Source organism: Lutra lutra, chromosome 9 (genome assembly GCF_902655055.1).
Source record: "Lutra lutra chromosome 9, mLutLut1.2, whole genome shotgun sequence".
Taxonomy (NCBI): Eukaryota; Metazoa; Chordata; class Mammalia; order Carnivora; family Mustelidae; genus Lutra; species Lutra lutra.
This window is the reverse complement of record NC_062286.1, coordinates 67109837-67132409: the sequence shown is the minus strand read 5'-3', so window position 1 is coordinate 67132409 and position 22573 is coordinate 67109837. Positions and strand designations below refer to the sequence as shown.

General features: G+C 38.3%; 1 protein-coding gene and 1 pseudogene across 6 annotated transcripts in view; both read right to left on the bottom strand.

Moving 5' to 3' along the window:
- Positions 1 to 17222, bottom strand: part of MTIF2 (mitochondrial translational initiation factor 2) — a 22947-nt gene extending 5725 nt beyond the window's left edge. Inside the window, exons 1-11 of one of the 6 annotated variants that reach the window (XM_047745093.1) lie at positions 17112 to 17222; positions 16567 to 16811; positions 15096 to 15318; positions 14566 to 14677; positions 8630 to 8801; positions 8005 to 8165; positions 6926 to 7102; positions 4610 to 4749; positions 2286 to 2410; positions 694 to 898; positions 73 to 325 (exon numbers count right to left, since the gene is read on the bottom strand). In XM_047745093.1, the coding sequence (XP_047601049.1) occupies positions 73 to 325; positions 694 to 898; positions 2286 to 2410; positions 4610 to 4749; positions 6926 to 7102; positions 8005 to 8165; positions 8630 to 8801; positions 14566 to 14677; positions 15096 to 15311 (1561 nt within the window). In that variant the 5' untranslated portion in view covers positions 15312 to 15318; positions 16567 to 16811; positions 17112 to 17222. Of the gene's footprint in view, positions 1 to 72; positions 326 to 693; positions 899 to 2285; positions 2411 to 4609; positions 4750 to 6925; positions 7103 to 8004; positions 8166 to 8629; positions 8802 to 14565; positions 14678 to 15095; positions 15319 to 16566; positions 16812 to 17111 lie in introns of those variants that run through there. The other 5 variants (XM_047745097.1, XM_047745095.1, XM_047745094.1 and 2 more) reach the window with 5 other exon arrangements.
- On the bottom strand, positions 16658 to 22573 carry LOC125109823 (putative high mobility group protein B1-like 1; annotated as a pseudogene).

Sequence of the window (22573 nt, the reverse complement as noted above, 5' to 3'; positions counted from 1 at the left end):
CCCAAATTGTGAGAATGAAAAAATACATATATTTAAAAAATTAGTTTTAAAGTACAATCTTTCTAAAGTCACCTTTAATAATTATAGGAAGAACGTGTGAATCCCTTTCTTCTTTCTCTTTTGCCTTCAAGGGTTTTTGTTCTTTTCTTTCTTGGTACTTTAGAAAGGATCTCTCCTTCCAGTGTACATTGCCATACTTCTCACGGGCTTTCTGATGTGCTTCTTGGTGCTCCTTTCGCTTTTCTTCTATTATTTTCAGATCCTCTTTATTTTTCTCCTGTTGCAGCTCATACTTTCTCCAGTCAACAACTGCACGTGCCCTTGGCTTTACAGGGAAAAAAAAAAAGGCATTATTTAACTAAATAGAAACCAGTAATTTATGCATTATATTTTTCCCCAACTTAGCTTAGATTAACTCATACATAAAACCACTAATTTTATAAATTTCAAGAGACATATAAAACTTTAATCTGGGAGCTTTGTGTGTAACAGATGATTTAATTTAAAAATATTAGCTCAATTTTTTAAAAATTCTATAGCCAAAATCTAAAATGGCACTACTGGCCCCCTCACAGGCCCTTATAGTCTAAAAGTATTTGTTAACATAAATATGCTTATTTGGTATAACATTAGAGATTAATATTTAAAACCACTGTTATCATATCATAATATGTAGGAATTAGCTTGATATACCTCAGATTCTACTTCAAGAATTTCATCTCCTGCAGAAGGGAGGTCTCTCCAGCCTACAATTCCCACTGGCATGCTGGGGCAGGCTTCATGGATTGTTTTTCCATTCTCATCAAACATTAAGCGTACTTTTGCCCAACTCTTTCCAGCAACCAGAATTGAGCCTTTCCTCAAAGTTCCTCTTTGAATTATAGCTGTAGTAACAGGACTAAAATGAAAAGAAATGTATATATTCTAAATGCTATAATCAGGATGTAAGAACACTTTCTTAAGTAGAGCAAAGATATCTTTATGAGACTTAAATATATATATACATATATTATGTACACACAGGGTTAATCCCACTTCCCATGCAGGCTTTCATACTATAAAAACATTTCTACTTAATTGCCAAAAGGTAGAAGCAAACCAAATGTCCATCAACTGAAAAATAAAGAAAATGCAGTATATACATACAATGGAAAATTATGCCAGCTTAAAAAAGAAGGAAAGCCCTTTCATATGCTCCAACATGAATGAACCTACCTCAAGGACATTATGCTAAGTGAAATAAGCCAGTCAAAAAGGACAAACACTGTATGATTCCACCCATACGAAGTATCTAAAGTAATCAAAATCACAGAAACAGAGAACTGAAAGATAGTTGCTAAGGGCTGGGGAAGAAAGGAGAGGAAATTAGTGTTTCACAGGTATGCAGTTTCAGTTTTACAGGATTAAAAAGTTCTAGAGATCTGCTGAACAGCAATGTGAATATACTTAATACTACTGAACGATATACTTAAAAATGGTTAAGATGGTAAATTTAATGTTATGCTTCTTTTATCACAATTTTTTTGAAAAATGGAAAAACAAAACCATTTCTTATAAGCGTATGGTAGTGGAAGGTGCAGATAACTGAGTGTTCTGACAGAAACCTCATCCTCTTTCTATAACTAATTTGTTAAGCAGTGAAACTTCTTGCTGATAGGGAGAAAAATTAAAGAAGAAAAGAGCAAATCAAAGACCTTCTTATATATTATATTAATGGGGAAGGACATAAAAAATCTAAGAACCCTAAAATGCAACAATTACTATTTCATTCCTAGTTGTTAGTCTATGAGGCTTTATTTACAAATTCAGTTGAGTCAGTGGGGAAAAAAAAATTCAAACTGAACTACTTATGTCATCTAAATGTGACTAGTAGATACATAGAGATAGTTGCTATGGTCTACTAATAACTGCATCTTTTGTTCTATGTGCTAGTGCAATAAAATGCTTTTCAAAGCAAATGCTTTGAAAATATTGATCATGGGGCACCTGGGTGGCTCAGTCATTAAGCATCTGCCTTTAGTTCAGGTAATGATTCAGGGTCCTAGGATGGAGCCCCACATCAGGCTCCCAGCTTGGTGGGAAGCCTGCTTCTCCCTCTCCCACTCCCCCTACTTGTGTTCCCTCTCTCGCTGTGTCTCTCTGTCAAATAAATAAAGAAAATCTTTAAATAAAAAGAAAAAAAATATTGCCCATGTCTAACAATAAAAATAATACACTGTTATATAATCAAGTCTTAAAAACAATGAAACAAAATTATTAAAAAGCAAGAATTTTTAAAGTCCTACCCTCTTCCTTTGTCTGTGAAAGATTCTATTACTGTTCCTTCTACTGCACCAGTGGAGTCTGCTTTCAATTCTAACATTTCTGCCAAAGCAACCGTTGCCTCTGCCAAAGCCATCAGATTATCACCCTTTAACAAAAAAAAGGGTTAACATACAATAATAAAATATTATCTGTAAATTTATATACGAAGGTCAGAAAGCCAAACTATTCTTTACAGTTTATTATATGTTTCTCTTTAAGCATTAAAAGCATGAATTATCCAATTAGGAAGCAAGGAGAGGAGGGAAGGAGGAGGGGAAGAAGGGAAAAAGGGAGGGAGGGAGGAAAGAAAGGGAAGAAAGAACAAAGGAAGGTAAAGCAAGAAAACCTGATCCAGGGACAGATCTTTCAAGGAAGAATGGCCACTAGTGTGCTCTTTAATACCCTTTCATAAACATATGCTTCATTCATTCATTCATTCTCTCTCCTCCACGTGTCTCTACTTCCTTTACAATGCTTGAAGTTTATCCAACTGAACAAGCTTTCACATCTATTATTTCATTTGATCAACTTAAGAATGCTGTGAAATAAGTATATCAAACATTACTTACTCTTATTAAATAAATAAGGAGAAAAAGTATGAACCAGACCCAGGCTTTAAGACATACTCTGTAATCACCCAGCTATACAATCTTGAAGAATCACTCCTCCCCCCTGGATCTCCTTTCCTCAACTGTAAAATGAGGAAGCTAGATTAGATGACTGTTTCACCTTTAATGATCTAAGTTTACTGTGCTTTCTACGGCTCCAAGATCACACAGCTGATTATGTGGAGATGGAACTGACAGGCAAGGGGTTTTTCCATTCTCTGAGTCAGCTAAGAGATTGTTCAGTTGTCAGAGTATAAAACAATGGGACAAGTGTAAATAAAGCTGATAAAATAACTTGCTCACCTATCCACTTATTACTAGTATTTATTCCAATTTACAAAATCCTGTCCTGAAAAGCAGAGCTAGGGTATTTCTTTGCATGAAGTGTCTTCTATCTCTACTTGGAAAAAAAGGCCTCATCTTACCTTCCTGCCACTCCCTCCCAATTTCCTCCACTCCCCAGAAATCATCTCTGCCCTGACTCCAAGTGTGGCTAAGCAGCTTTACATTTATCTACTCATCTCCTGGTACCTGGGGAGAAAAGGTGACCATACCTTCAAATGTTTTAGTCTTGCCACATGGCTTTCAGAGTGCAAAAGCAATCGGGGTAAAGTGGAAAGATAACAATGCAAGGTAGCATTTTATGAGTTTCAGAGAAAAACAGGCATGGCTTTACTATTAATGGAGGCATGATTGCTAAGCATCTTAGAGGTAACAAATTGAGGAAAATTAAAGATAAAATGAGACGTAACTAGAGAAAGGTGGCTAAATATAGTATCATCCTTCAGTGAATGAGGAGAAAAAAAAGTATATTATGTACCAATGATGGAATATGGCAAGAATGGACAAAAAAGAAAATGTCACTTAGCAGCAACCTGTATAGGATAAGAGAATTGGAAAATGCTGTCATACAACAGATACTCAGCTTCCCTGGTGTTTTCTAATCAGAAAATAATAATTGGTCATTGAGAAGACAATGGAATTCATCATGAATAACATAAACTTATAGCAATTTAATTCACAGAAACATTGAATTAATCAGTAAGAACTGAACCCAAATGTTTTATCTTTGTATTAGTGAAGGTTTTGTTTAAATCTCCCTTAAATGCCCTAAACCTATATTTTTTCCACTATAGAAACAAGTACTTTTTATTACAAATTGATTTCATTTCTGCTTAAAAAAGTCTTTAGCAGCCTACTGTAACCCTATCCTCACATTTGCCATTTGTTCTCATTCTACGTATCTCATAATAAGAAATGCATTAGGTATGTGGGCGCCTGGGTGGCTCAGTGGGTTAAAGCCTCTGCCTTCAGCTCAGGTCATGATCCCAGGGTCCTGGGATCGAGCCCCGCATCGGGCTCCCTGCTCAGCAGGGAGCCTGCTTCTCCCTCTCTCTCTGCCTGCCTCTCTGCCTACTTGTGATCTCTGTCTGTCAAATAAATAAAAATCTTAAAAAAATAAAAGATAAAAAAGCTAGAAAAGCATTAGGTATGGACTTCACCTGGACACTGTTCAGCTGTGTAACCCTGGACTGGTGATCTGCCAAAGCAAGGTGATGATACCAGCTTTGCCTAGTACTACAGAGGACTTCTAAACAACAGAAATGCTATGTGTCAAGATGTTGTTTCTGGGCACTTTCTGCATTAGGTACAGCAGGCCCATCTGGACACATCATCTCTAAGCTGCCTGCATTTACCGTGAGTGCAGAGATGTGCACTGCTTGGACATCGCCGCCATAATCTTCACAGACCACGTCATAAGCTAGCAGTTCTTTTTTCACTTTTTCAGGATCAGCCTCAGCTTTGTCACATTTGTTTATGGCAAGGACGATAGGAACTAAAAGAGAGTTAAAAAGAGTGCAGATGAAGACACCTTCAAAGCCAGGTATTGAGAGTGAGACACCAAATTTTTCTGGCTTTCTCTTTACTCAGTAGATGTACTAAGCTAAAAGACAGATCTCAAAAAAAAAAAAACAAAAAACAAAAAAAAATGCTTTAGACCCCCTTTACTCTGCCTTCTGCACACAGGGAAGGATTCTGGATGTGAGATGTCAAAACTATCATTATAAGCAGATTCTGAATTAAGAACAGATACCTAAGATGATAAAAACCAACCAAACAAAAAACAGCATTTTGGGTAGAGAAAGGCCTATCTTTTAACCTAAATGTAATTATCAGCAACTACCCTGAAGATAATTTCCCGGCCAAAAAAAAAAAAAAAATTAAGAGAAGATTTTAATCCAATTCTAAACTACTAGATCATCTGCAACTAGCTATTAAGTCATTTAAAGCCCGACACTGCATTCTGAGGTGAAACTAAGTAGCATTATTATACGCTTTCTTTTAGGATTTACAGCAATTCTTTATTCATACATACTCATTGAGTATCATAGGAGAGTCTCAATAAATGTTTGCTTAATGAATGAGCCAAATAATCTTATAATCTACTTGTCAATATTAAACACACCCTCACATTAGAGAAATTGCGTAAAATGCTATGAGATAATTCTCTGGTTGGGAATCAACTTTGCAATTTCCTCAGGTATCAAAAGAAGGGAAATTGAAAACAGACACAAAATAGTCATACAATCCACAAGCTACTATTATGAAAAAGTACATTCCGTATGAATGAACTGGAACTTAACAGGGACAAGAGAACAGGTACAGAAAGCATGATGTTGGGGTGCCTGGGTGGTTCAGTGAGTTAAAGCCTCTGCCTTCAGCTCAGGTCAGATCCCAGGGTCCTGGGATTGCACCTGGCATCGGGCTCTCTGCTCAGTGGGGAGCCTGCTTCCTCCTCTCTCTCTACCTGCCTCTCTGCCTACTTGTGATCTCTATCAAATAAATAAATAAAATCTTTAAAAAAAAAAAAGTATGATGTAAGAAATTCATCCTATCTCAACCACCTGCTTTATGCAAATCCCCAGCAAATTTATCACTTTCCTCTTTTTGTTATATTCCCTAGAATCACTATGAACATAGTCCATTCCACTAAGGCAGTTTTGAAGAATTAAAAAGGCAAAAGTAATACTGGAAACTAGAAGACCAGATTCCAAATATGGAAAATTTTCTCGTGCCAACAAACCTAGGGGAATATGATGCATGCTTCATCAGGTACATTTTCTCAAGAGAGCAGTTATTTTCTCAGTGGGTATAGGGTCCTATCAGAGTAAGAAAGAATGTACAAAGTATGTGTGTGGAGGGAGTGGCTATTACTAAAGTTTTTAAATGAAGAAGCAAGAGAGAAGATAGCTAAGTGATTTTCTAAAAGTTTCAATTTGATACCTTTGACCACATAAGAACTTATTTCAAGCATATGAAGGAAAAGTTTCTCTTTACGTTTTTTTTTAAGATTTTATTTATTTACTTGAGAGAGCAAGTGAGCATGAGTAGGGGAAGGAGCAGAGGGAGAGGGAGAAGCAGACTCCCCACTGAGCAGGGAGCCAGACTCGAGAGTTTATCCTGGGATTTCAAGATCATGACCTGAGTCAAATGCAGATACTTAAATGACTGAACCACCCAGGCACCCTGAAAAGTTCCTTTCCAAGAATTCCGGACAATAAATGAACAAGGAATAATAGAATATCACCACTTTGCAACTCCTAATGTATTCAGATGATGGATACATAGAAGTTCATTATTCTGTTCTTACTTCTGTAACTGTTTAAAATTTCCATGATAAAAATTTTTTAAAAAGTCACTGGAAGCCATTAAATTCCCACACCATGCCAAGTAAGGAAACAGTATTGGAAGGACTGTATTTGTGATCCCACATACCCAGTTGAATCCTACTACACTCTTCTTAGTAGTTATGTCTGTGGGAAAACAATTCAACTGTCTTTGAGCCCTATCTGTAAAGAGGTGTAATAATCCTGGGATTGCCAGAAAGATTATATGAACTCCATGTAAAGTGCCCCAAAAGAACAACTTTAAGTAGAACCTTTTTTTTTTTTTTAAAAAAAAAAAAAAAAAGCAACTTCTTTCCTGATATATGTAAGTCAACCACATGGTACCTTGAGCATCTTTGGCATGCTGAATAGATTCTACAGTTTGTTTCATCACTCCGTCATCTGCAGCTACAACCAATATGACAATGTCAGTGACCTGAGCACCTCTGGCTCTCATTGCTGAGAAAGCAGCATGTCCTGGAGTATCCAGAAAGGTAATCTTTTCCCCAGAAGGTAGAGAGACTATGGAAACAGAAACCCAAGAACACTGAGGACTCAAATATGTACTTTCTTAATACAAAGAAATACATGTGAAATTATCAAACAGAATCAACAATTCTTAAAATGACTTATTCTTTCCATTAATCTTAATCAGGAACAATACAGATCATCATTTCACACTGAAAAATAACAAAGCAGTGAAACCTTTAGGGTTTTCCTTCCATGTAATAATTTCAAACTTAAACTCTTTCTAGAATATACTTTTCATAAAAAAAAAAAAACTGGTATGTATCAATTCTGGAGAACAGAGCAATAGTTAATAGGCAGTCTCCCCTTCAAGAGCAAACATCAGCTGCACAACTACCCTCAGCAACAAATGCTATTTAGTATATGGTTAGGAGCTTAGAATTTGAGCCCAAACCCAGCCTTGAGTGTAAATCCTGGCTTTGCCACTTACTAGCTGGGTACCCTCAACAAGTAGCTTAAATCTACACAAGCCTCAGCATCCTTATCTATAAGTAAGAATATCAATACCTACCTCATGATGTTGTTGTGAAGATAAAAAAGATAAGGCATATAAATAAGGTGCTCACCACAGTGCTGGGCACTTGCCAGGTGCTCAATAAATAGTAGCTGTTATTTAATTATTAGCAACGTTATCAAAACCTAGCACTGAAGAACTGTAGCCTCATTAAACCAAACTAAGAATGAGCCAGGATAAAAAAAGGTAATATCATCTTCTTCCTATAGAATGTACAAAATAAGCCTTATTAACCAACTGCTCTATATTTCATTAGACCAATGGCTTTAAGCTCTAGGCTTCCCTTTTATTTTGAGTTTGTCTATCTCATACTGTGACACTTGGTTTAAGAAAATAGTATGTGGGGGTCCCAGGCACATTGTAATATAATGTGTGTCCATACCAAGAAAGGCACCAATGTGCTGAGTGATGCCTCCAGCTTCCATTGCTGCCACTTGAGTTTTTCGCAGTTTGTCAAGTAACGTCGTTTTCCCATGATCAACATGGCCCATTATAGTAACAACTGGGGACCTTGGGGTTAATAAAGCTGGATCTGCCTGAGGCCTACAATTAACAGCAAAGGAGTTTCATTTCTTAAGTATCTTTATAGCCAGTAAATTGGTTTGCAGTCATCTCTGTGCACTACCATTAACAATAAAACCCAACATTCAGCTTTGATTAGATAGAAGTATCTTCCTCTTCCATAAATGCAATAACCTATAGCAAAATATATGACTGCCCGTGTACAGTTGGCATCTTCACAACTATAAGATTTTTAAGATTCAATAAGACTCAATAAGATTTTTAAGTTCAGGATCAATATACACACTCAGCAAACTAAGAAATATAACCCTCAGAGTTTTATAACGTGAATATACTTTCCAATGTTTTAAACATTTTGAAGAAAAATTTAATCTATATTCCACATCAATTTAACTGCAAAAAAATTTTAAGGTGTATCTTTCCATTATAAAGTGTGAATAAAACTATGTGGTTTCCTTCCACCAATATATGGGGCTAAGTTTTACCTTCTTACAGCATCTTTATTTTCTCTGACTTTGTCCTGTTTTAATTTGCTCCATTTTAACTTCATCCCCATCTTCTTAACTACTTCTTTGATCCAGACTTCATCTAAACTTGAGTATGCTTCTAGTGAATCTAAGTCAATAGCAGTGTTCATTAAAGCTTCATATACACAATCTGGGTGGAAGAGATAAGACCTTTTAGGATCATGAATTAAATGTTCACAAAAGTGACCTCTATTAATAAATGTCTAAATATGAACAATACACTCAATGAAAAGAACTATATAAGCTGTTCCTCTAATGTTAACAAATCATAAACAAGCTGAAAGAAATTAATCTTTAAAATATGATTCATCTATATTGACATCGCTGCATTCATAAATATTTGAATATTTATGTACCATAAGAATCATCTGAGCTACCAATAAAACATTACAGGTTGTATACATTTATATTGAGCAGTTTATCACAGCCTAGTTCTTTGAAAACATGTAGTTACTTACACATGTCATGCATGTCATACACATATATAAATGTGTATGTATATATAGTCAATTCTCATTATTCATGGTGGGTATGTTCTATAAACCCACCACGAATACTGAATTAACAAATACTAAACCATCACTCCAAGGGGAAATACAAGGTTAGGTTCTTCCAGTTCCCAATCACATCTTCATTAGCCAATCAATACATATTATGTGTTCTGTTTCAAGATATCTTACTTAATATATACTGTTGATTCAGTAATGCTGAACTCACAGCCAAAAGCACTAAACCCAGTACGTGAACATAGTTTATCTAACACATGTATTTTCTCTGTAAAGCACATTATGGCCTTCTTGCAAGTTAGTAATACTAAACAGCACTTCATGCAGTACTATGCTTAGGAGCCATTTTCATCAGCAAAATCAACAAAAAGGACAAAAATGTGAAAACATGACATTAAATAAGCCACAAAATGATGCTTGTTTACAGCATAAGAGCTAAAGCAAAAGGCAAAAGTTGCTTTGTTGAACCTCAGCTAGGAATGTGTGATTGGGCAATTCAAACTTTTCACTGCTCCACGCATGTCCAGGAATAACTGCAAAAGCATTCTGAATATTGATTTGGGGCTATAAATACATTTTAGAGAATTCAGCAATAAAAAAAACCCCCAAATAATAAGGATCAATTGTATGTATATACACACACATACAGAGTGTCTCAGAATAAACATAACACATATAACTTATTTATTCATTTATGTACCTATTTAGGGTGTCCAAAAAGTCTTGAAATACAAGAAAAATATTTACTTGTTATTATTTTTTGCATTTTACTTAATGTACTTTGTTTTCATTTGTCATATTTCCCTGTAGATAATAAATTAATGTATCTGTGATGATAATAAGTAAATAGTTTTATGTTTCTAGACTTTCAATTACCCTTTAAATATATATTTCAAGGAGCACCTGGGTGGCTCAGTGGGTTAAAGCCTCTGCCTTCAGCTCAGGTCATGATCCCAGAGTCCTGGGATCAAGCCCTGTATCAGGCTCTCTGCACAGCAGGGAGCCTGCTTCCTCTGGCTCCTCCCTTGCCTGCCTCTCTGCCTACTTGTGATCTCTATCAAATAAATAAAATCTTAAAAAAAAATTTTTTTTTTAATGTATATGTATTTCAAGAAACAGATGTGAAAGAAAGGGATCCTCAAATAAGTAGAACACAATTCAAAAAGAATATCCTATTCACTAGTGTGCAGGTAAAGGTTTACTCACAAGACTCTCCAAAAAAAAAAAAAGAAAAAACCTCTCATTATTATAGCATTTCTCAAGTTCCATAGTGCAAATACTCCCACCATGGTTGATTTCAGCTACCAACACGAAGTCACTGAACACAGAGATAGAAAGAGACAGGCAGTAGCGCACTGTTATATTGTACTCCCACCATATAGGTACATAGACGTAAATAACCTCAAGAACACAGAAAATAGTAAAATGCAGTAAAATAATTAGGAGTGAAGGGATTTGATGAATAACACCTTGGTTTATGATTTAATTTTTGTAATGGTTGTGTTTACCAGCTCACATACTTCCTCAGGCTAGCAACTGGCCCAAAATCTGGTGCAAACCAGACCCACACATCACTGATCCTACCCTGTAATAATGCCAAGAAACCCTTTCCTATGTATATTCCCACCACACACTTTCCCAAGAAAGCACATTTTAAAAGAATATGGTGCAAATGATCTATATGGATATGCACTCAGAGAACAATAAAACTCTAAACATATAAATTATAATAAGTATAATTCTATTTCTAATAATGCTAAAACCCCTAATAATCCAGTAACTAGTCTTTCAATGTTATCCTAAACTTTTGAAAGTAGCTTATACAGAGATAATCTCTTTCCCTCTATATTAAATGCATTGAGTAGGGGCACCTGGGTGGCTCAGTGGGTTAAGCCTCTGCCTTCGGCTCGGGTCATGATATCAGGGTCCCAGGATCAAGACCCGAATCAGGCTCTCTGCTCGGCAGGGAGCCTGCTTCCTCCTCTCTCTCTCTCTCTCTCTCTCTGCCTGCCTCTCTGCCTACTTGTGATCTCTGTCAAATAAATAAATAAAATCTTTAAAAAAAAATGCATTGAGTAGTACCATTATTATCTTTATTCAAGACTTAAACATTTACAAATAGAAAAGTGCCCAAAGCATTTCAACCAGAAATATTACATCTTAAGTTATTTTAATTGACCCAGGGGAGGAAAAAAAATCTCCTTACGTTGTTAATGCAGTAGTTAAAAACATTTACCATTTTTTTTTTAAGTAGGCTCCATACCCAGCATGGAGTGCAGCATAGGGCTTGAATTCATGACCCTGAAATTGAGATATGAGTTGAGATCAAGGGTCGGATACTTAACTAAGCCACCCAGGTACCCCAAAACGATTCACCATCTTTAATTCAAATGAGATGCAAATATAACATTAAATAAACTTCAAATAGGTAACTTTTATTTTAATCATGGCATATCAGTTTTGGGTCTAGAGCATCAATCCATAGGATTAAATTTATATTTTAATTATTTGGCCATACAAAAGGATTATTACAGTTATGGGTGGAGGCAGAACAGCCAATGTTTAAAAAAAAAAGAATCCTCAGGGAGCCTGTGTGGCTCAGTCAGTTGAACATCTGCCTTGTGATTTCGGCTCAGGCCATCATCTCATGGGTCCTGGGATAGAGTCGACTCAGGCCCCCGGCTCAGTAGGGAGTCGGCTTGGGATTCTCTTTCCCTCTCCCTCTGCCTCTCCCCCTACCCGTGTAGCCTGTGAGCACGTGCCCGTTCTTTCTCTCTCTCGCGCTCTCTGCCCCCCTCTAATATAAATAAACAGATTAAAAAAAAAGAATCCTCATTTTTAAGCGATAAATACAGAAATATTTATGCACTGATATATTAATAACTATCACTAGCATATATTATACTTATTTTCCATTCCTTCTGCTTTCATATATATACAAAAATTGCTAGTAATAAAAGTTTTTTTAAAAAGTCACATCTATTACCAATATTATTTATAAAATTATATCAATACAGTTTTCCTTGGAAAAACTGTCAATGATAGAGCCATATGTATTTGTTCTCTTAAAGTTTTTTTTTTTAATTTTTTTATTTATTTATTTGACAGAGATCACAAGTAGGCAGAGAGGCAGGCAGAGAGAGAGGAAGGGAAGCAGGCTTCCTGCTGAGCAGCGAGCCCGATGCGGGACTCGATCCCAGGACCCTGAGATCATGACCTGAGCCGAAGGCAGCGGCTTAACCCACTGAGCCACCCAGGCGCCCCTCTTAAAGTTTTTTTAATAAAAAGATTATATAATCAAACTGCAAAGTTATAAAAATGCAAGGCTGGGTGAATTTTTTTTTTTTTCCTTTTTAACGATTTTATTTATTTATCTGACAGAGAGAGAGAGAGATCACAAGTAGGCAGAGAAGCAGGCAGACAGAGGGGAAGCAGGCTGCCCGCTGAGCAGAGAGCCTGATGCGGGACTCGATCCTAGGACCCCGATATAATGACCCAAGCTGAAGGCAGAGGCCCAACCCACTGAGCCACCCAGGCCCCCCAAGACTGGGTGAATTTTCTATTCTTTGTAAGGATGTACATGTACAAAAAGTAATAACATTCTCAGAAGGGAAGTATGTTAAAATTCTAGCTCTGCTGTAATTTACAAAATAACAATTCTTGAGAGATAATTTGGTCTGTGAAAAACAGCATGGTCTATATAGCCATACTCCCTAAGTTCAAATCCTCACTTTACCACATACTGTGGGAATTATTTACCCTCTCCATGCCTCAGTTTCTCAACCTATAAATGGGGGTAATGATTACATCTACCTGTAGTGCATTGTAAAAATTACATGAGTTAATATATATAAAGTATCAGTACATAGTAACAGCTCAATAATATGAGTTATTTTTTTGTTTTTCCAAGAGTCTGCCTTGTCACTTTATTTTGCTACAATAACAGGTTATTTCTTATTTACTGTTATCTTTTTAAATTTTATTTATTTGTTTTTGAAGGAGAACATGCTTCACACAAACTGGGGGAGAGAGGGCAAAGGCAGAGGAAGAAGCAGACTTCCCACTGAGCAGGGAGCCTGAGGTGGGGCTTGATCCCAGAATCCTGGGATCATGACCTGAGCCAAAGGCAAATGCTTAACCGAATGCCCATTTACTGAATTGTAATGCTAGTTAATAATGAGAACTCAAATTTTGTTCCAATAATCCTAAATTAGTAATAAATACACCAACAGTGCAATGAAGTAATTTTTAAAAAATGACAATGATGGGCGCCTGGGTGGCTCAGTGGGTTAGGCCGCTGCCTTCGGCTCGGGTCATGGTCTCAGGGTCCTGGGATCGAGTCCCGCGTCGGGCTCTCTGCTCAGCGGGGAGCCTGCTTCCCTCTCTCTCTCTCTGCCTGCCTCTCTACTTGTGATCTCTCTCTGTCAAATAAATAAATGAGATCTTAAAAAAAAAAAAAAAGAACTGTTTAAAAAAATAAATAAATAAAATAAAAATGACAATGATGCTATACATGTTTATAAATAAAACAGTATTATTAAGAGTTACTATTAAGGGGCGCCTGAGTGGCTCAGTGGTTCAAGCCTCTGCCTTTGGCTGAGGTCATGATCTTAGGGTCCTGGGATCAAGCCCTGCATCAGGCTCTCTGCTCGGTAGGGAGCCTGCTTCCCCCTCTCTCTCTGCCTGCCTCTCTGCCTGCTTCTGATTGCTCTCTCTCTCAAAAAAATAAATAAATAAAATCTTAAAAAAAAAAAAAAAGAAAAAAGTTACTATTAAAAATATTTTCCTGGGGGCGCCTGGGTGGCTCAGTGGGTTAAAGCCTCTGCCTTCAGCTCGGGTCACGATCCCAGAGTCCTGGTATCAAGCCCCACATCGGACTCTCTGCTCAGCAGGGAGCCTGCTTCCCTTCCTCTCTCTCTGCCTGCCTCTCTGCCTACTTGTGATCTCTGTCTGTCAAATGAATAAATAAAATCTTAAAAAAATATATTTTTCTGCTGGCACTACAGATATTGTTACAATGTGTGAAAAAAGAAAATCAGAAATTACAGACAACAAAAGGAAAGTTAAGTATACAGTACCTCAGCCCAAAATCGTTCTCTGGACTTACTCTAAAAGCCTACAGAATTTCTGAGAAAGAAGGATTAGTGCAGATGAGAAAATCTTTTTCACTTTTATTAAAAGCAAAATTTTAGAGAACTATATTTGGCTGGTAAAGAGACAAGAAACTAATTAAGAGTTTATGACCTAAAGTGAAAAATACTGGAATGATTTAACATCTTTTTAAACCACCAGTCCAATTTTCATCTTTGAATGTCTTCAGTCTCACTGCAAATAAAAATGTAGGGATTCCATTTCCCATATTTTTCCTTATAAAATTATCTGACCCACCTATGTCTTTTTCCATTGCTCTGGCCAGTTCCTCAACAGTCATTCCAATCCATACCTCCACCTCCTTTTTGGATTTTGTTGAAAATAACTGAGATTTCTGTGATCTTTCTTCCTATTAAAAATTCAGGATGCATTCAGAAGAAAAAAAAAAACTTTAAGTGACAGTATAGATTTATTCTGGAATATCTACCACAATAACAACTCCTATTTCTACCAACAGTCCCATAACTAGTTAAACCTTAGATTAAAATTTACCATCCTATGCCCCTACTCCACTATTATATACCAATTTCCAAGTAATCAAATTCATCAGCATTAATGAACAACAAACTAGAACGTGCCTTCTTCACAAAGATTTACTGCCTGGAGTCCAGCATTAAGGAATAAAATTCTATAAAGACAATATACCCAAATAATATAATAATAATAATATATACATATATAACATATATATATATATATAAAATAAGGTAATATAATAATTCATCTCAGACCAAATAATATAGTAACTGATAGAAATCTGTAACTACCTTCTTTGTTACTAGAAGCCTATATTGAGATAAAGCCACCCCTATGAGCTGGTCTGTTTGCCAGGGCCGAATGCAGAGCTGAGCTGTCCACACTGGGTAAGCAGATGAAAACACATGATTCCACTGTGCTAACCTTCTCTGACCCAGGCTGTGCAGCTGCCTAAAGACAGTGTGAAATCGTAGCAAGTTCTCCAATTTCAGTATCTTCTGGTTCATGTTTCCCCTGGAGAAAGTTTTAAAATAATATCTTGGTTAATATGAAAATCAGGTTAGCAAATATTAAGTGGATTTCTACTCCATGAAAAACACTGTGCTAGAGTTACAACAATAAGTTCAGCTAGATTCCTGCCCTGAAAGAACTCATGGCTAATTCAGGGAGATGGAATTTCATACTAACTACTCTGTAGATGTTAACGATTGTTATTGTTAATGTACCTACCACAACAGAACTGAAATACAATTTACAATGTGATTTTTTTTTTCATTCTTGAAACGTCAACTAACCAGATCACAACTAGAGTGACTTTTCTAAAACGCAATTTTGAACTTATCAGCTCTTTGTTAAACACCCTCCAGTGGCTGGCCATTATCCCCTTTAATGAAAACATGCTATATATAAGGACTCATTATCTGCCCTCTGCTAACCTCTCACTTCATCTCTTACTCTTATAGTCCCCTCCCTCCTATCTCCGAGCTATCTCTGACCCCCCTGTAATTTCCAATGGCTTGTCATCTAATTTTTGAATCCTTGCATATGCTATCTCTACTTGGAACTGTCTTTCAAGCCTCAATATTTTTCCCTCTTCTGACCTCCCCCTCCCGCAAAAAAGATTAGAGTGGGAAGGAGGCGCCTAATAAATATCTATTGAATAATGCCTTTTGAATGTTACTCTTGTAATGAAAGAAGAGTTACCTAAGAGAAAATTGCAACAGAACTTAATAGTGTAGTTGAGAACTCAGGAATATAGTTATTTTCTCCTTGAGTTGTCTTTCTGCTCTCAGTACTGCATTTCTACAGCTTTGCTTTTCACTTTTTAAAGAGCCACTAAAATAATGTAAGATGTACAGGTTCTCTCCTCAACATTTCTTGAGTACCACCTTCCAGACATTACATTTGAGGATGCTGACTCGAAGTTTAATGAGCCAGAGTCCCTTCCTTCAAAATTTACTGTCCTTAAAAGTTCCAATATAAGATTCTTAGGCACATGAAACACCTCAAGAATGGCACATTTTAAAAAAATCTTACTTAGGTACATGTCCCTGGCCTAAGAAGTAAAGAGAGTCATTCCTCTAAGAAAAAGAATTTTAATGAGCCTAAAACCAGATGTAACACGGGCATAAATTAGCAGAATGGAAAGAAAAGCACTACATGGAAACTAACCAAAGCACAGACAGGTAACTGAAAAACACACTGCGGGGCGGGGTGGGGTGGGGGAGATAATGCAGGTGTGAAAACTGTTAGGAACCTTACTTGCTACTTATTCCAAGCTCCTCATTTCACAGAAAAGGAAAATGAAGAGTCCAGAGAGGTCAAAAAGATTTCTCCAAGGTCATACCACCAGTTAATGACAGGCCGAGAAGACAGGCTGACTCCCAATTCGCTGTTCTTTCGCAGCTAGGCTATCCTCATCACGGAACCCGAAAAGAGATGCTACAAATACGTAGCTGCGTTAGTGGAAACGGCTTAACGTAAGAGCTGTCAGCTTTGGAATTTATCTGAAAAGTAAAAAAGAAGTTATTGTAGAAAAACGACGGCCCTCGAACCCGGCGAAAACTTCGCTGGAACCCGGGCCGGGAAAGCTTGGGTCCTGGGCATGCGGGGCTCGCGGGAAGCGGGAGCTAGCCCGGCGCTCCGGGCCGAATAAAGCTTTCGCTACGCCAGGGGCGGATTCCCGCCGGGATTAAAGCCCTCGCGGAAAGGCTTCCGATCGCTCAGTGTTTATAGCCGGTGCCACTGCCACTTCAGGCTAACAATACACGCCCCCCGGGACGACCCGGCAAGGGAACCCCACTCACTGCGCTGCTACATTAGGCCCTGGGCGACCGGACTCTGAAGCAAAGCGGAGATCACCTTTCCGGCCCGGGACAAAATACGTCAGCCCATCAGTCCGTCCCCAAAAAGGTCCCCGATGGACTTCCGGTACTGCCGGAAGAGGTCCTTCCCGAAAATAGGATCCCCGAATCCGAAATAGCTGCGGCAGCCAGGAGTGGGATGGCGGAGGTTCGCCAGTGGGCGCCCAGAGGTTGGGAGTTGCGGGGTGGGGGGTGGGGGGTGGGGGGTGGGGGGTGGGGGGTGGGGGCTGGGCGCTACTTCAACCTGTGGCAGCCTCCCGGGGGCAGCAGTCGCTTCTGCACGTCCCTTCACTTTCTGGAAGTCCCATAGTGCTGCTACACTGAGGCTTGAGCTGCCTTGGTGTTGCAATGTGGGAGAAATGATATGCTTTTAAAAGACACATACCTAACGAAGGAAAAATGCAAGGGAATGTGGTGATAGAACCCGCTAGCACTGGGCGAGAGGCGCCTTCTCTTTCAAAAGTCGCCTCATTTATGGGTAGCCAGAGTTCCAGTCTCAGCTCGTTACCCGTTGTGTAGGCCTGGGGACGTTGTGTGAACTCTGTGTGCCTCGGTTCTGCACGATGGTAATGATAGCAGCTGCTTTATAGAAGAGCAGTAAGGTTTGCAAGAACACCTGATTCATAATAAGTGTTTGCTGTTGCGACTTTACAGCTTCCTCCCAGAGCACTCCCGCAGCTTGATTGGATATGATGTCTTTTGGGGTGTCCCCTTGACTGTAACCTGCACTGTTTCTCAAGAGTGTAAGTATTGTTTTAACTCTGTCCTCAAGGTCTAACACTACCCTTGGTACAGAAGAATTTCTTACTGAAATGCATACTTACCTCCCATAATCCGCCTCCTAAGTCATGCCTCCTTCCCTTGATTTTTGTCTTCCCACTGCCTGCCACAGGTGTGCAATCAGCGTTGCTGAATGATTAATGGGAACCTCTGCCCTGGAAATTTTTTTTTAACGAACCTAACACACAAACATTTGAAAACTATTACAGTTCATTCCATTTACTGTCATTTTACTTGCCATTTACAAACAGCCACCGAAGTGCAATTTCAACAAAAAACTGTATTTTGCTTTCTTATTTTCTTTACCAAGTACTTAAAAAACAAGCAGAAATTGGTTGGTAGAATATCAAAGTAGTGGTCAAATTTTAAGTGAAAATAACTGATGCTTTTCTAACCGTGAAGATAATATTAGTAGAAAATTCAAGCAATACCTTGCCTTCCCCATAAGTGGCTAAAAAACAATAGAATGAGGGCAGTTAAAGGAACAGAGGAAGCAACCTGGAAGACCTAGTGGCCAAAGCTGGAAATAGTTGAGCAACAAAATAACACAATGCTGGATTACAACCCAAAGTATCAAGTAAATATACATGCACTCATGCTGATAAAAATAAATGATTGAATGAATAAATTGGGGATAAGGGACAAATTCTCCCTACAGAAGAATTCTATATAATACATGTATGTAACTGCCACTAGGAGGTAGAGCTTAATTCTTCTCTACTTGAGTTAGGGCTAGGCTTAGTGATTTACTTTCAGAGAATAGAGTATGGAAAAAGAAAAACAGTAACTGGCAGACACCCCCTTAACCAACTGCCCAAGGTAAACATCACTGGTGATGTCATGTTGATATCATGTGCCCCCTAAAATGATGTGATGAGGACCTTTTATCTCTGTAGTATCCTTCCAAAAACCCACAACTCTACTATAATCATGGGGAAAACATCAGACAAACCCAAACTGAAGAGCATTTTATAAAATATCTGAGCAGAACTCTTCAAAACTGTCAAGGTCATGAAAAATGAGAAAAGACTACCACAGACCAGAAGAGACCAAAGAGACATGATGACTATATGCAGTGCAGGAATCCTGGATACAATTTTAGAACAGAAAAAGCACTTTAATAGAAAAACTAGTGAAATCTGAATGAATTAGTTAATTGTAATATCCCAGTGTTAACTTCTTCATTTTCACAAATGTATCATAGTTGATATAACATGTGAACATTAGAGAAAATGGGGTGGAGGACGTTTGGAAATTCTCCACTGTCTTTGTAACTTTTTTATAATCTAAATTTATTACAAAATTTCAAGTTTCTTTTTTAAAATAGAAAGTGAATCAAATCCTAAACCCCACCTATCCAGAGATAACCCCTTTTATTATTTTGGTGAACATCATTCCACTTATCTCTATGTAAAAATACATGTAAACATGCAATTGTGTATACGTAAGTTTCATACTATAAATGCTGCTTTTTATCTTTACAATAATATATAATGGAAACCTCCATGCTGATGAACATAGATCCATATTCTTCTTTTCAAATGACTGTGAAAGATTCCATTGTCTGTAAGTGCCATACTTACATAGCTGCATATATGGGTTGTTTCCAGTATTTAACTCATAAACCATATTGCATTGAATAATGTTATTTTTTTAAGATTTTATTTTAAGTAATCTCTGCACCCAATATGGAACTCGAACTTAAACCCCAAGGTCAAGATTGCATGCTCTACAGAGACAGCCAAGCACCTCACAATGAATATTCTTGAGTATACACCACTGGATGCCAGATCAGTTCTTGCTCTAGAATAATGCCTGAAACTGGAAGTTCTATTTCCTTTCAGTGAAGAATGGTATTTACTATCCAACCTCTGGGTATTAGGCGTGTTCGTTGTTACTGGAGTTTCACTGCCCTTAAGCTCTCTCTGTGGACAAAGCTAGGGAATATAGACACACATATGTGCACATCTCCATCCTTATACCTTGAGAATCATGAATTCTTAATATCACCAGTTCTAAGACCACAGGTTCACTCTAGTCTTTTCCTTTTCCACTTTTGTAACTTCCTTTTTTGGGCAGTGAGAAACTTGACTTTCATCAACCTTGACATATCTAATTATTTGAGCAGTTCCCTTGTATGCAACTAATCTTCAATTTGACCACCATTCCCTTCCTTGAGCATGTTCTTCTTACCTCTTTTCAGCTCAGATTCCCCAGGCCGACCCACCCCTTGAAGGGTGGATCCTCCACACCCTGGCTGGAGTAAAATGTTAACATTTTTTTTTTTTTTAAGATTTTATTTATTTATTTGACACCACCATTCCCTTCCTTGAGCATGTTCTTCTTACCTCTTTTCAGCTCAGATTCCCCAGGCCGACCCACCCCTTGAAGGGTGGATCCTCCACACCCTGGCTGGAGTAAAATGTTAACATTTTTTTTTTTAAGATTTTATTTATTTATTTGACAGAGAGAGATCACAAGTAGACAGAGAGGCAGGCAGAGAGAGAGAGGGAAGCAGGCTCCCTGCCGAGCAGAGAGCCCGATGCGGGACTCAATCCCAGGACCCTGAGATCATGACCTGAGCCGAAGGCAGCGGCTTAACCCACTGAGCCACCCAGGCGCCCGTAAAATGTTAACATTAGAGGAAACTGAACAAATGCCATTTGGGAACTCTCTCCCCTTGTCTTTGCAACTTGTCTGTAATCTAAATTTACACCCATGCAGAGCCATCAGACCCCCACCTGCACCCCATTTCTGCCCTGTATCTGTGGATGCCTGTCTTACTCTCACCTCTAATGGCTTTAGGACTAAATTGTTGAGAAAGGGAGGGATGCAGAAGGGGTCTTATTCCCACTTCATCTCATGTCCTTTGTTGGCCTTCTAAAAGTTTAATCATATTAACCATGAAACAAAACATGTTTGGACATAGGAAGAGTCAACTTAACTATGAGTAATGTTTCATATTGCTATCTTCTTGGTGAGAGCCACTTCTCAGAACTATTAAATGATAGGCCAAAAAACACACTTAATGAGCATACTTGAATTGAAAGAACAGTAAAACAAAACAAACAAACAAAAACAAAACAGGGGTGCCTGGGTGGCTCAGTCAGTTAAGCATCTGACTCTTGGTTTCGGCTCAGGTCATGATCCCAAGGTCCTGGAATCTAGTACCGCATCAGGCTCCCTGCTCAACAGGGGCCTTCTTCTCCCTCTGCCTATTGCTCTCCCTGCTTGTGCTCTCACTCTCTCTCTCCATCAAATCAATCAATCAATCAATCTTTAAAAAAATGAAAAACAGAAGCAGCTGTATTGCATCCCTTCCCTTTCTAGCAAATGGCTTTAACTTTTATTAGTTCTGCTTTTCAGCTAGCCCTCTCTATCAGCCTTTTCCTTGCCTTTCAAGATCTTGATGGGAAAGCCCCCCTAGTGGGCTAGCTCACTTCAATACCCAGGCCAGTGAGAGTTCTTGGTGAGGATTAGGGCTGGACCACCTTCTGCGAGAAAAAGGCAAGGGAAATTGCCACCAAGCCGGGGAGACAGCGGTGGAAGGAGCTACGTTCATGTCACTGGGGCTCTTCTAGCAGGAGGACATCATAAGGAACAGCATAAAAACAAGTGTCATCTGAAGAGGAACTGATCAGGGCTGCGGGAAAGCAGATCAGAATGACAAGATTTAAATCTGTTTTGTTTTTGGTCTCACCTGTCATTTGCTGGCTTCATAAAGCAAAGAAACCTTACAGTCTCATTGCTAGAGAGATGGAGCCAGGAATTTTGAAAATAGAAAAAGACTTGAGAACCTGAATCATGGCAATCTAAAAGGATCCGGAATAGTTATAATCCTCACTTCTCTCTTCATTGCCAGTCACTTCCCAGTCACATAAATATTGTATTCACTATTTTATGACAGCAGTTGTTCTTCACACAGTAGCAGATTTGAGATCTGCCAATGATGCAGTTTTTCTGTTTCTCTTTTTTTCTTCTTACTTTTCAACTTTTTTCTTTCAAAGGAGCGAGTTGTGTACAGGGGGTTAAAATGCTTTATAGACAAGAAAAAAACTGCGCTAGTACCAACTTGTCCTCTTCATCTTCCTTGTCTTCCTTGTCTGCCTACTTTTTCTTGCTTTTTTCATCCTTGATGACTCCTTTTTCCCCACATCAGTCTTTCCTTTAGCTCAGTGTATCCTTTTCATATTTTTCCTGCAACCTGGTGGCCTCCTTTTTGTGAGACTGCTTGTCAACTGCAGCAGTGTCACTCCACATCCCTCCCAGTTTCTTTGCAAGGTCACCAACAGAGAGGCTGGGATGTTCTCCTTTGATTTTAGGGCAATACTCAGAACAAAATGAGAAAAAGGCCACAGAAGGTATCTTGGGTGCATTGGGATCCTTGAACTTCTTTTTTTTGTTTCTCCTTTAGAGGGGATCTAAGTTTTCGTTTTGCTTTCACAACCGGTCTTGCCCGCCTTTTCAAATTTTCCTTTCTCTTTCACCTCTCAGAGTGCTTCTTAGAAAACTGAGAAGTTGACTAATGCATTTGAGTGCTTCTTGAGCTCCTAATGGCAAGTTTGCACAAAGAATGCGTATGATGACATTTTGCCTCTCAGCTTGTTAGGATCGCCTTTGCTCAT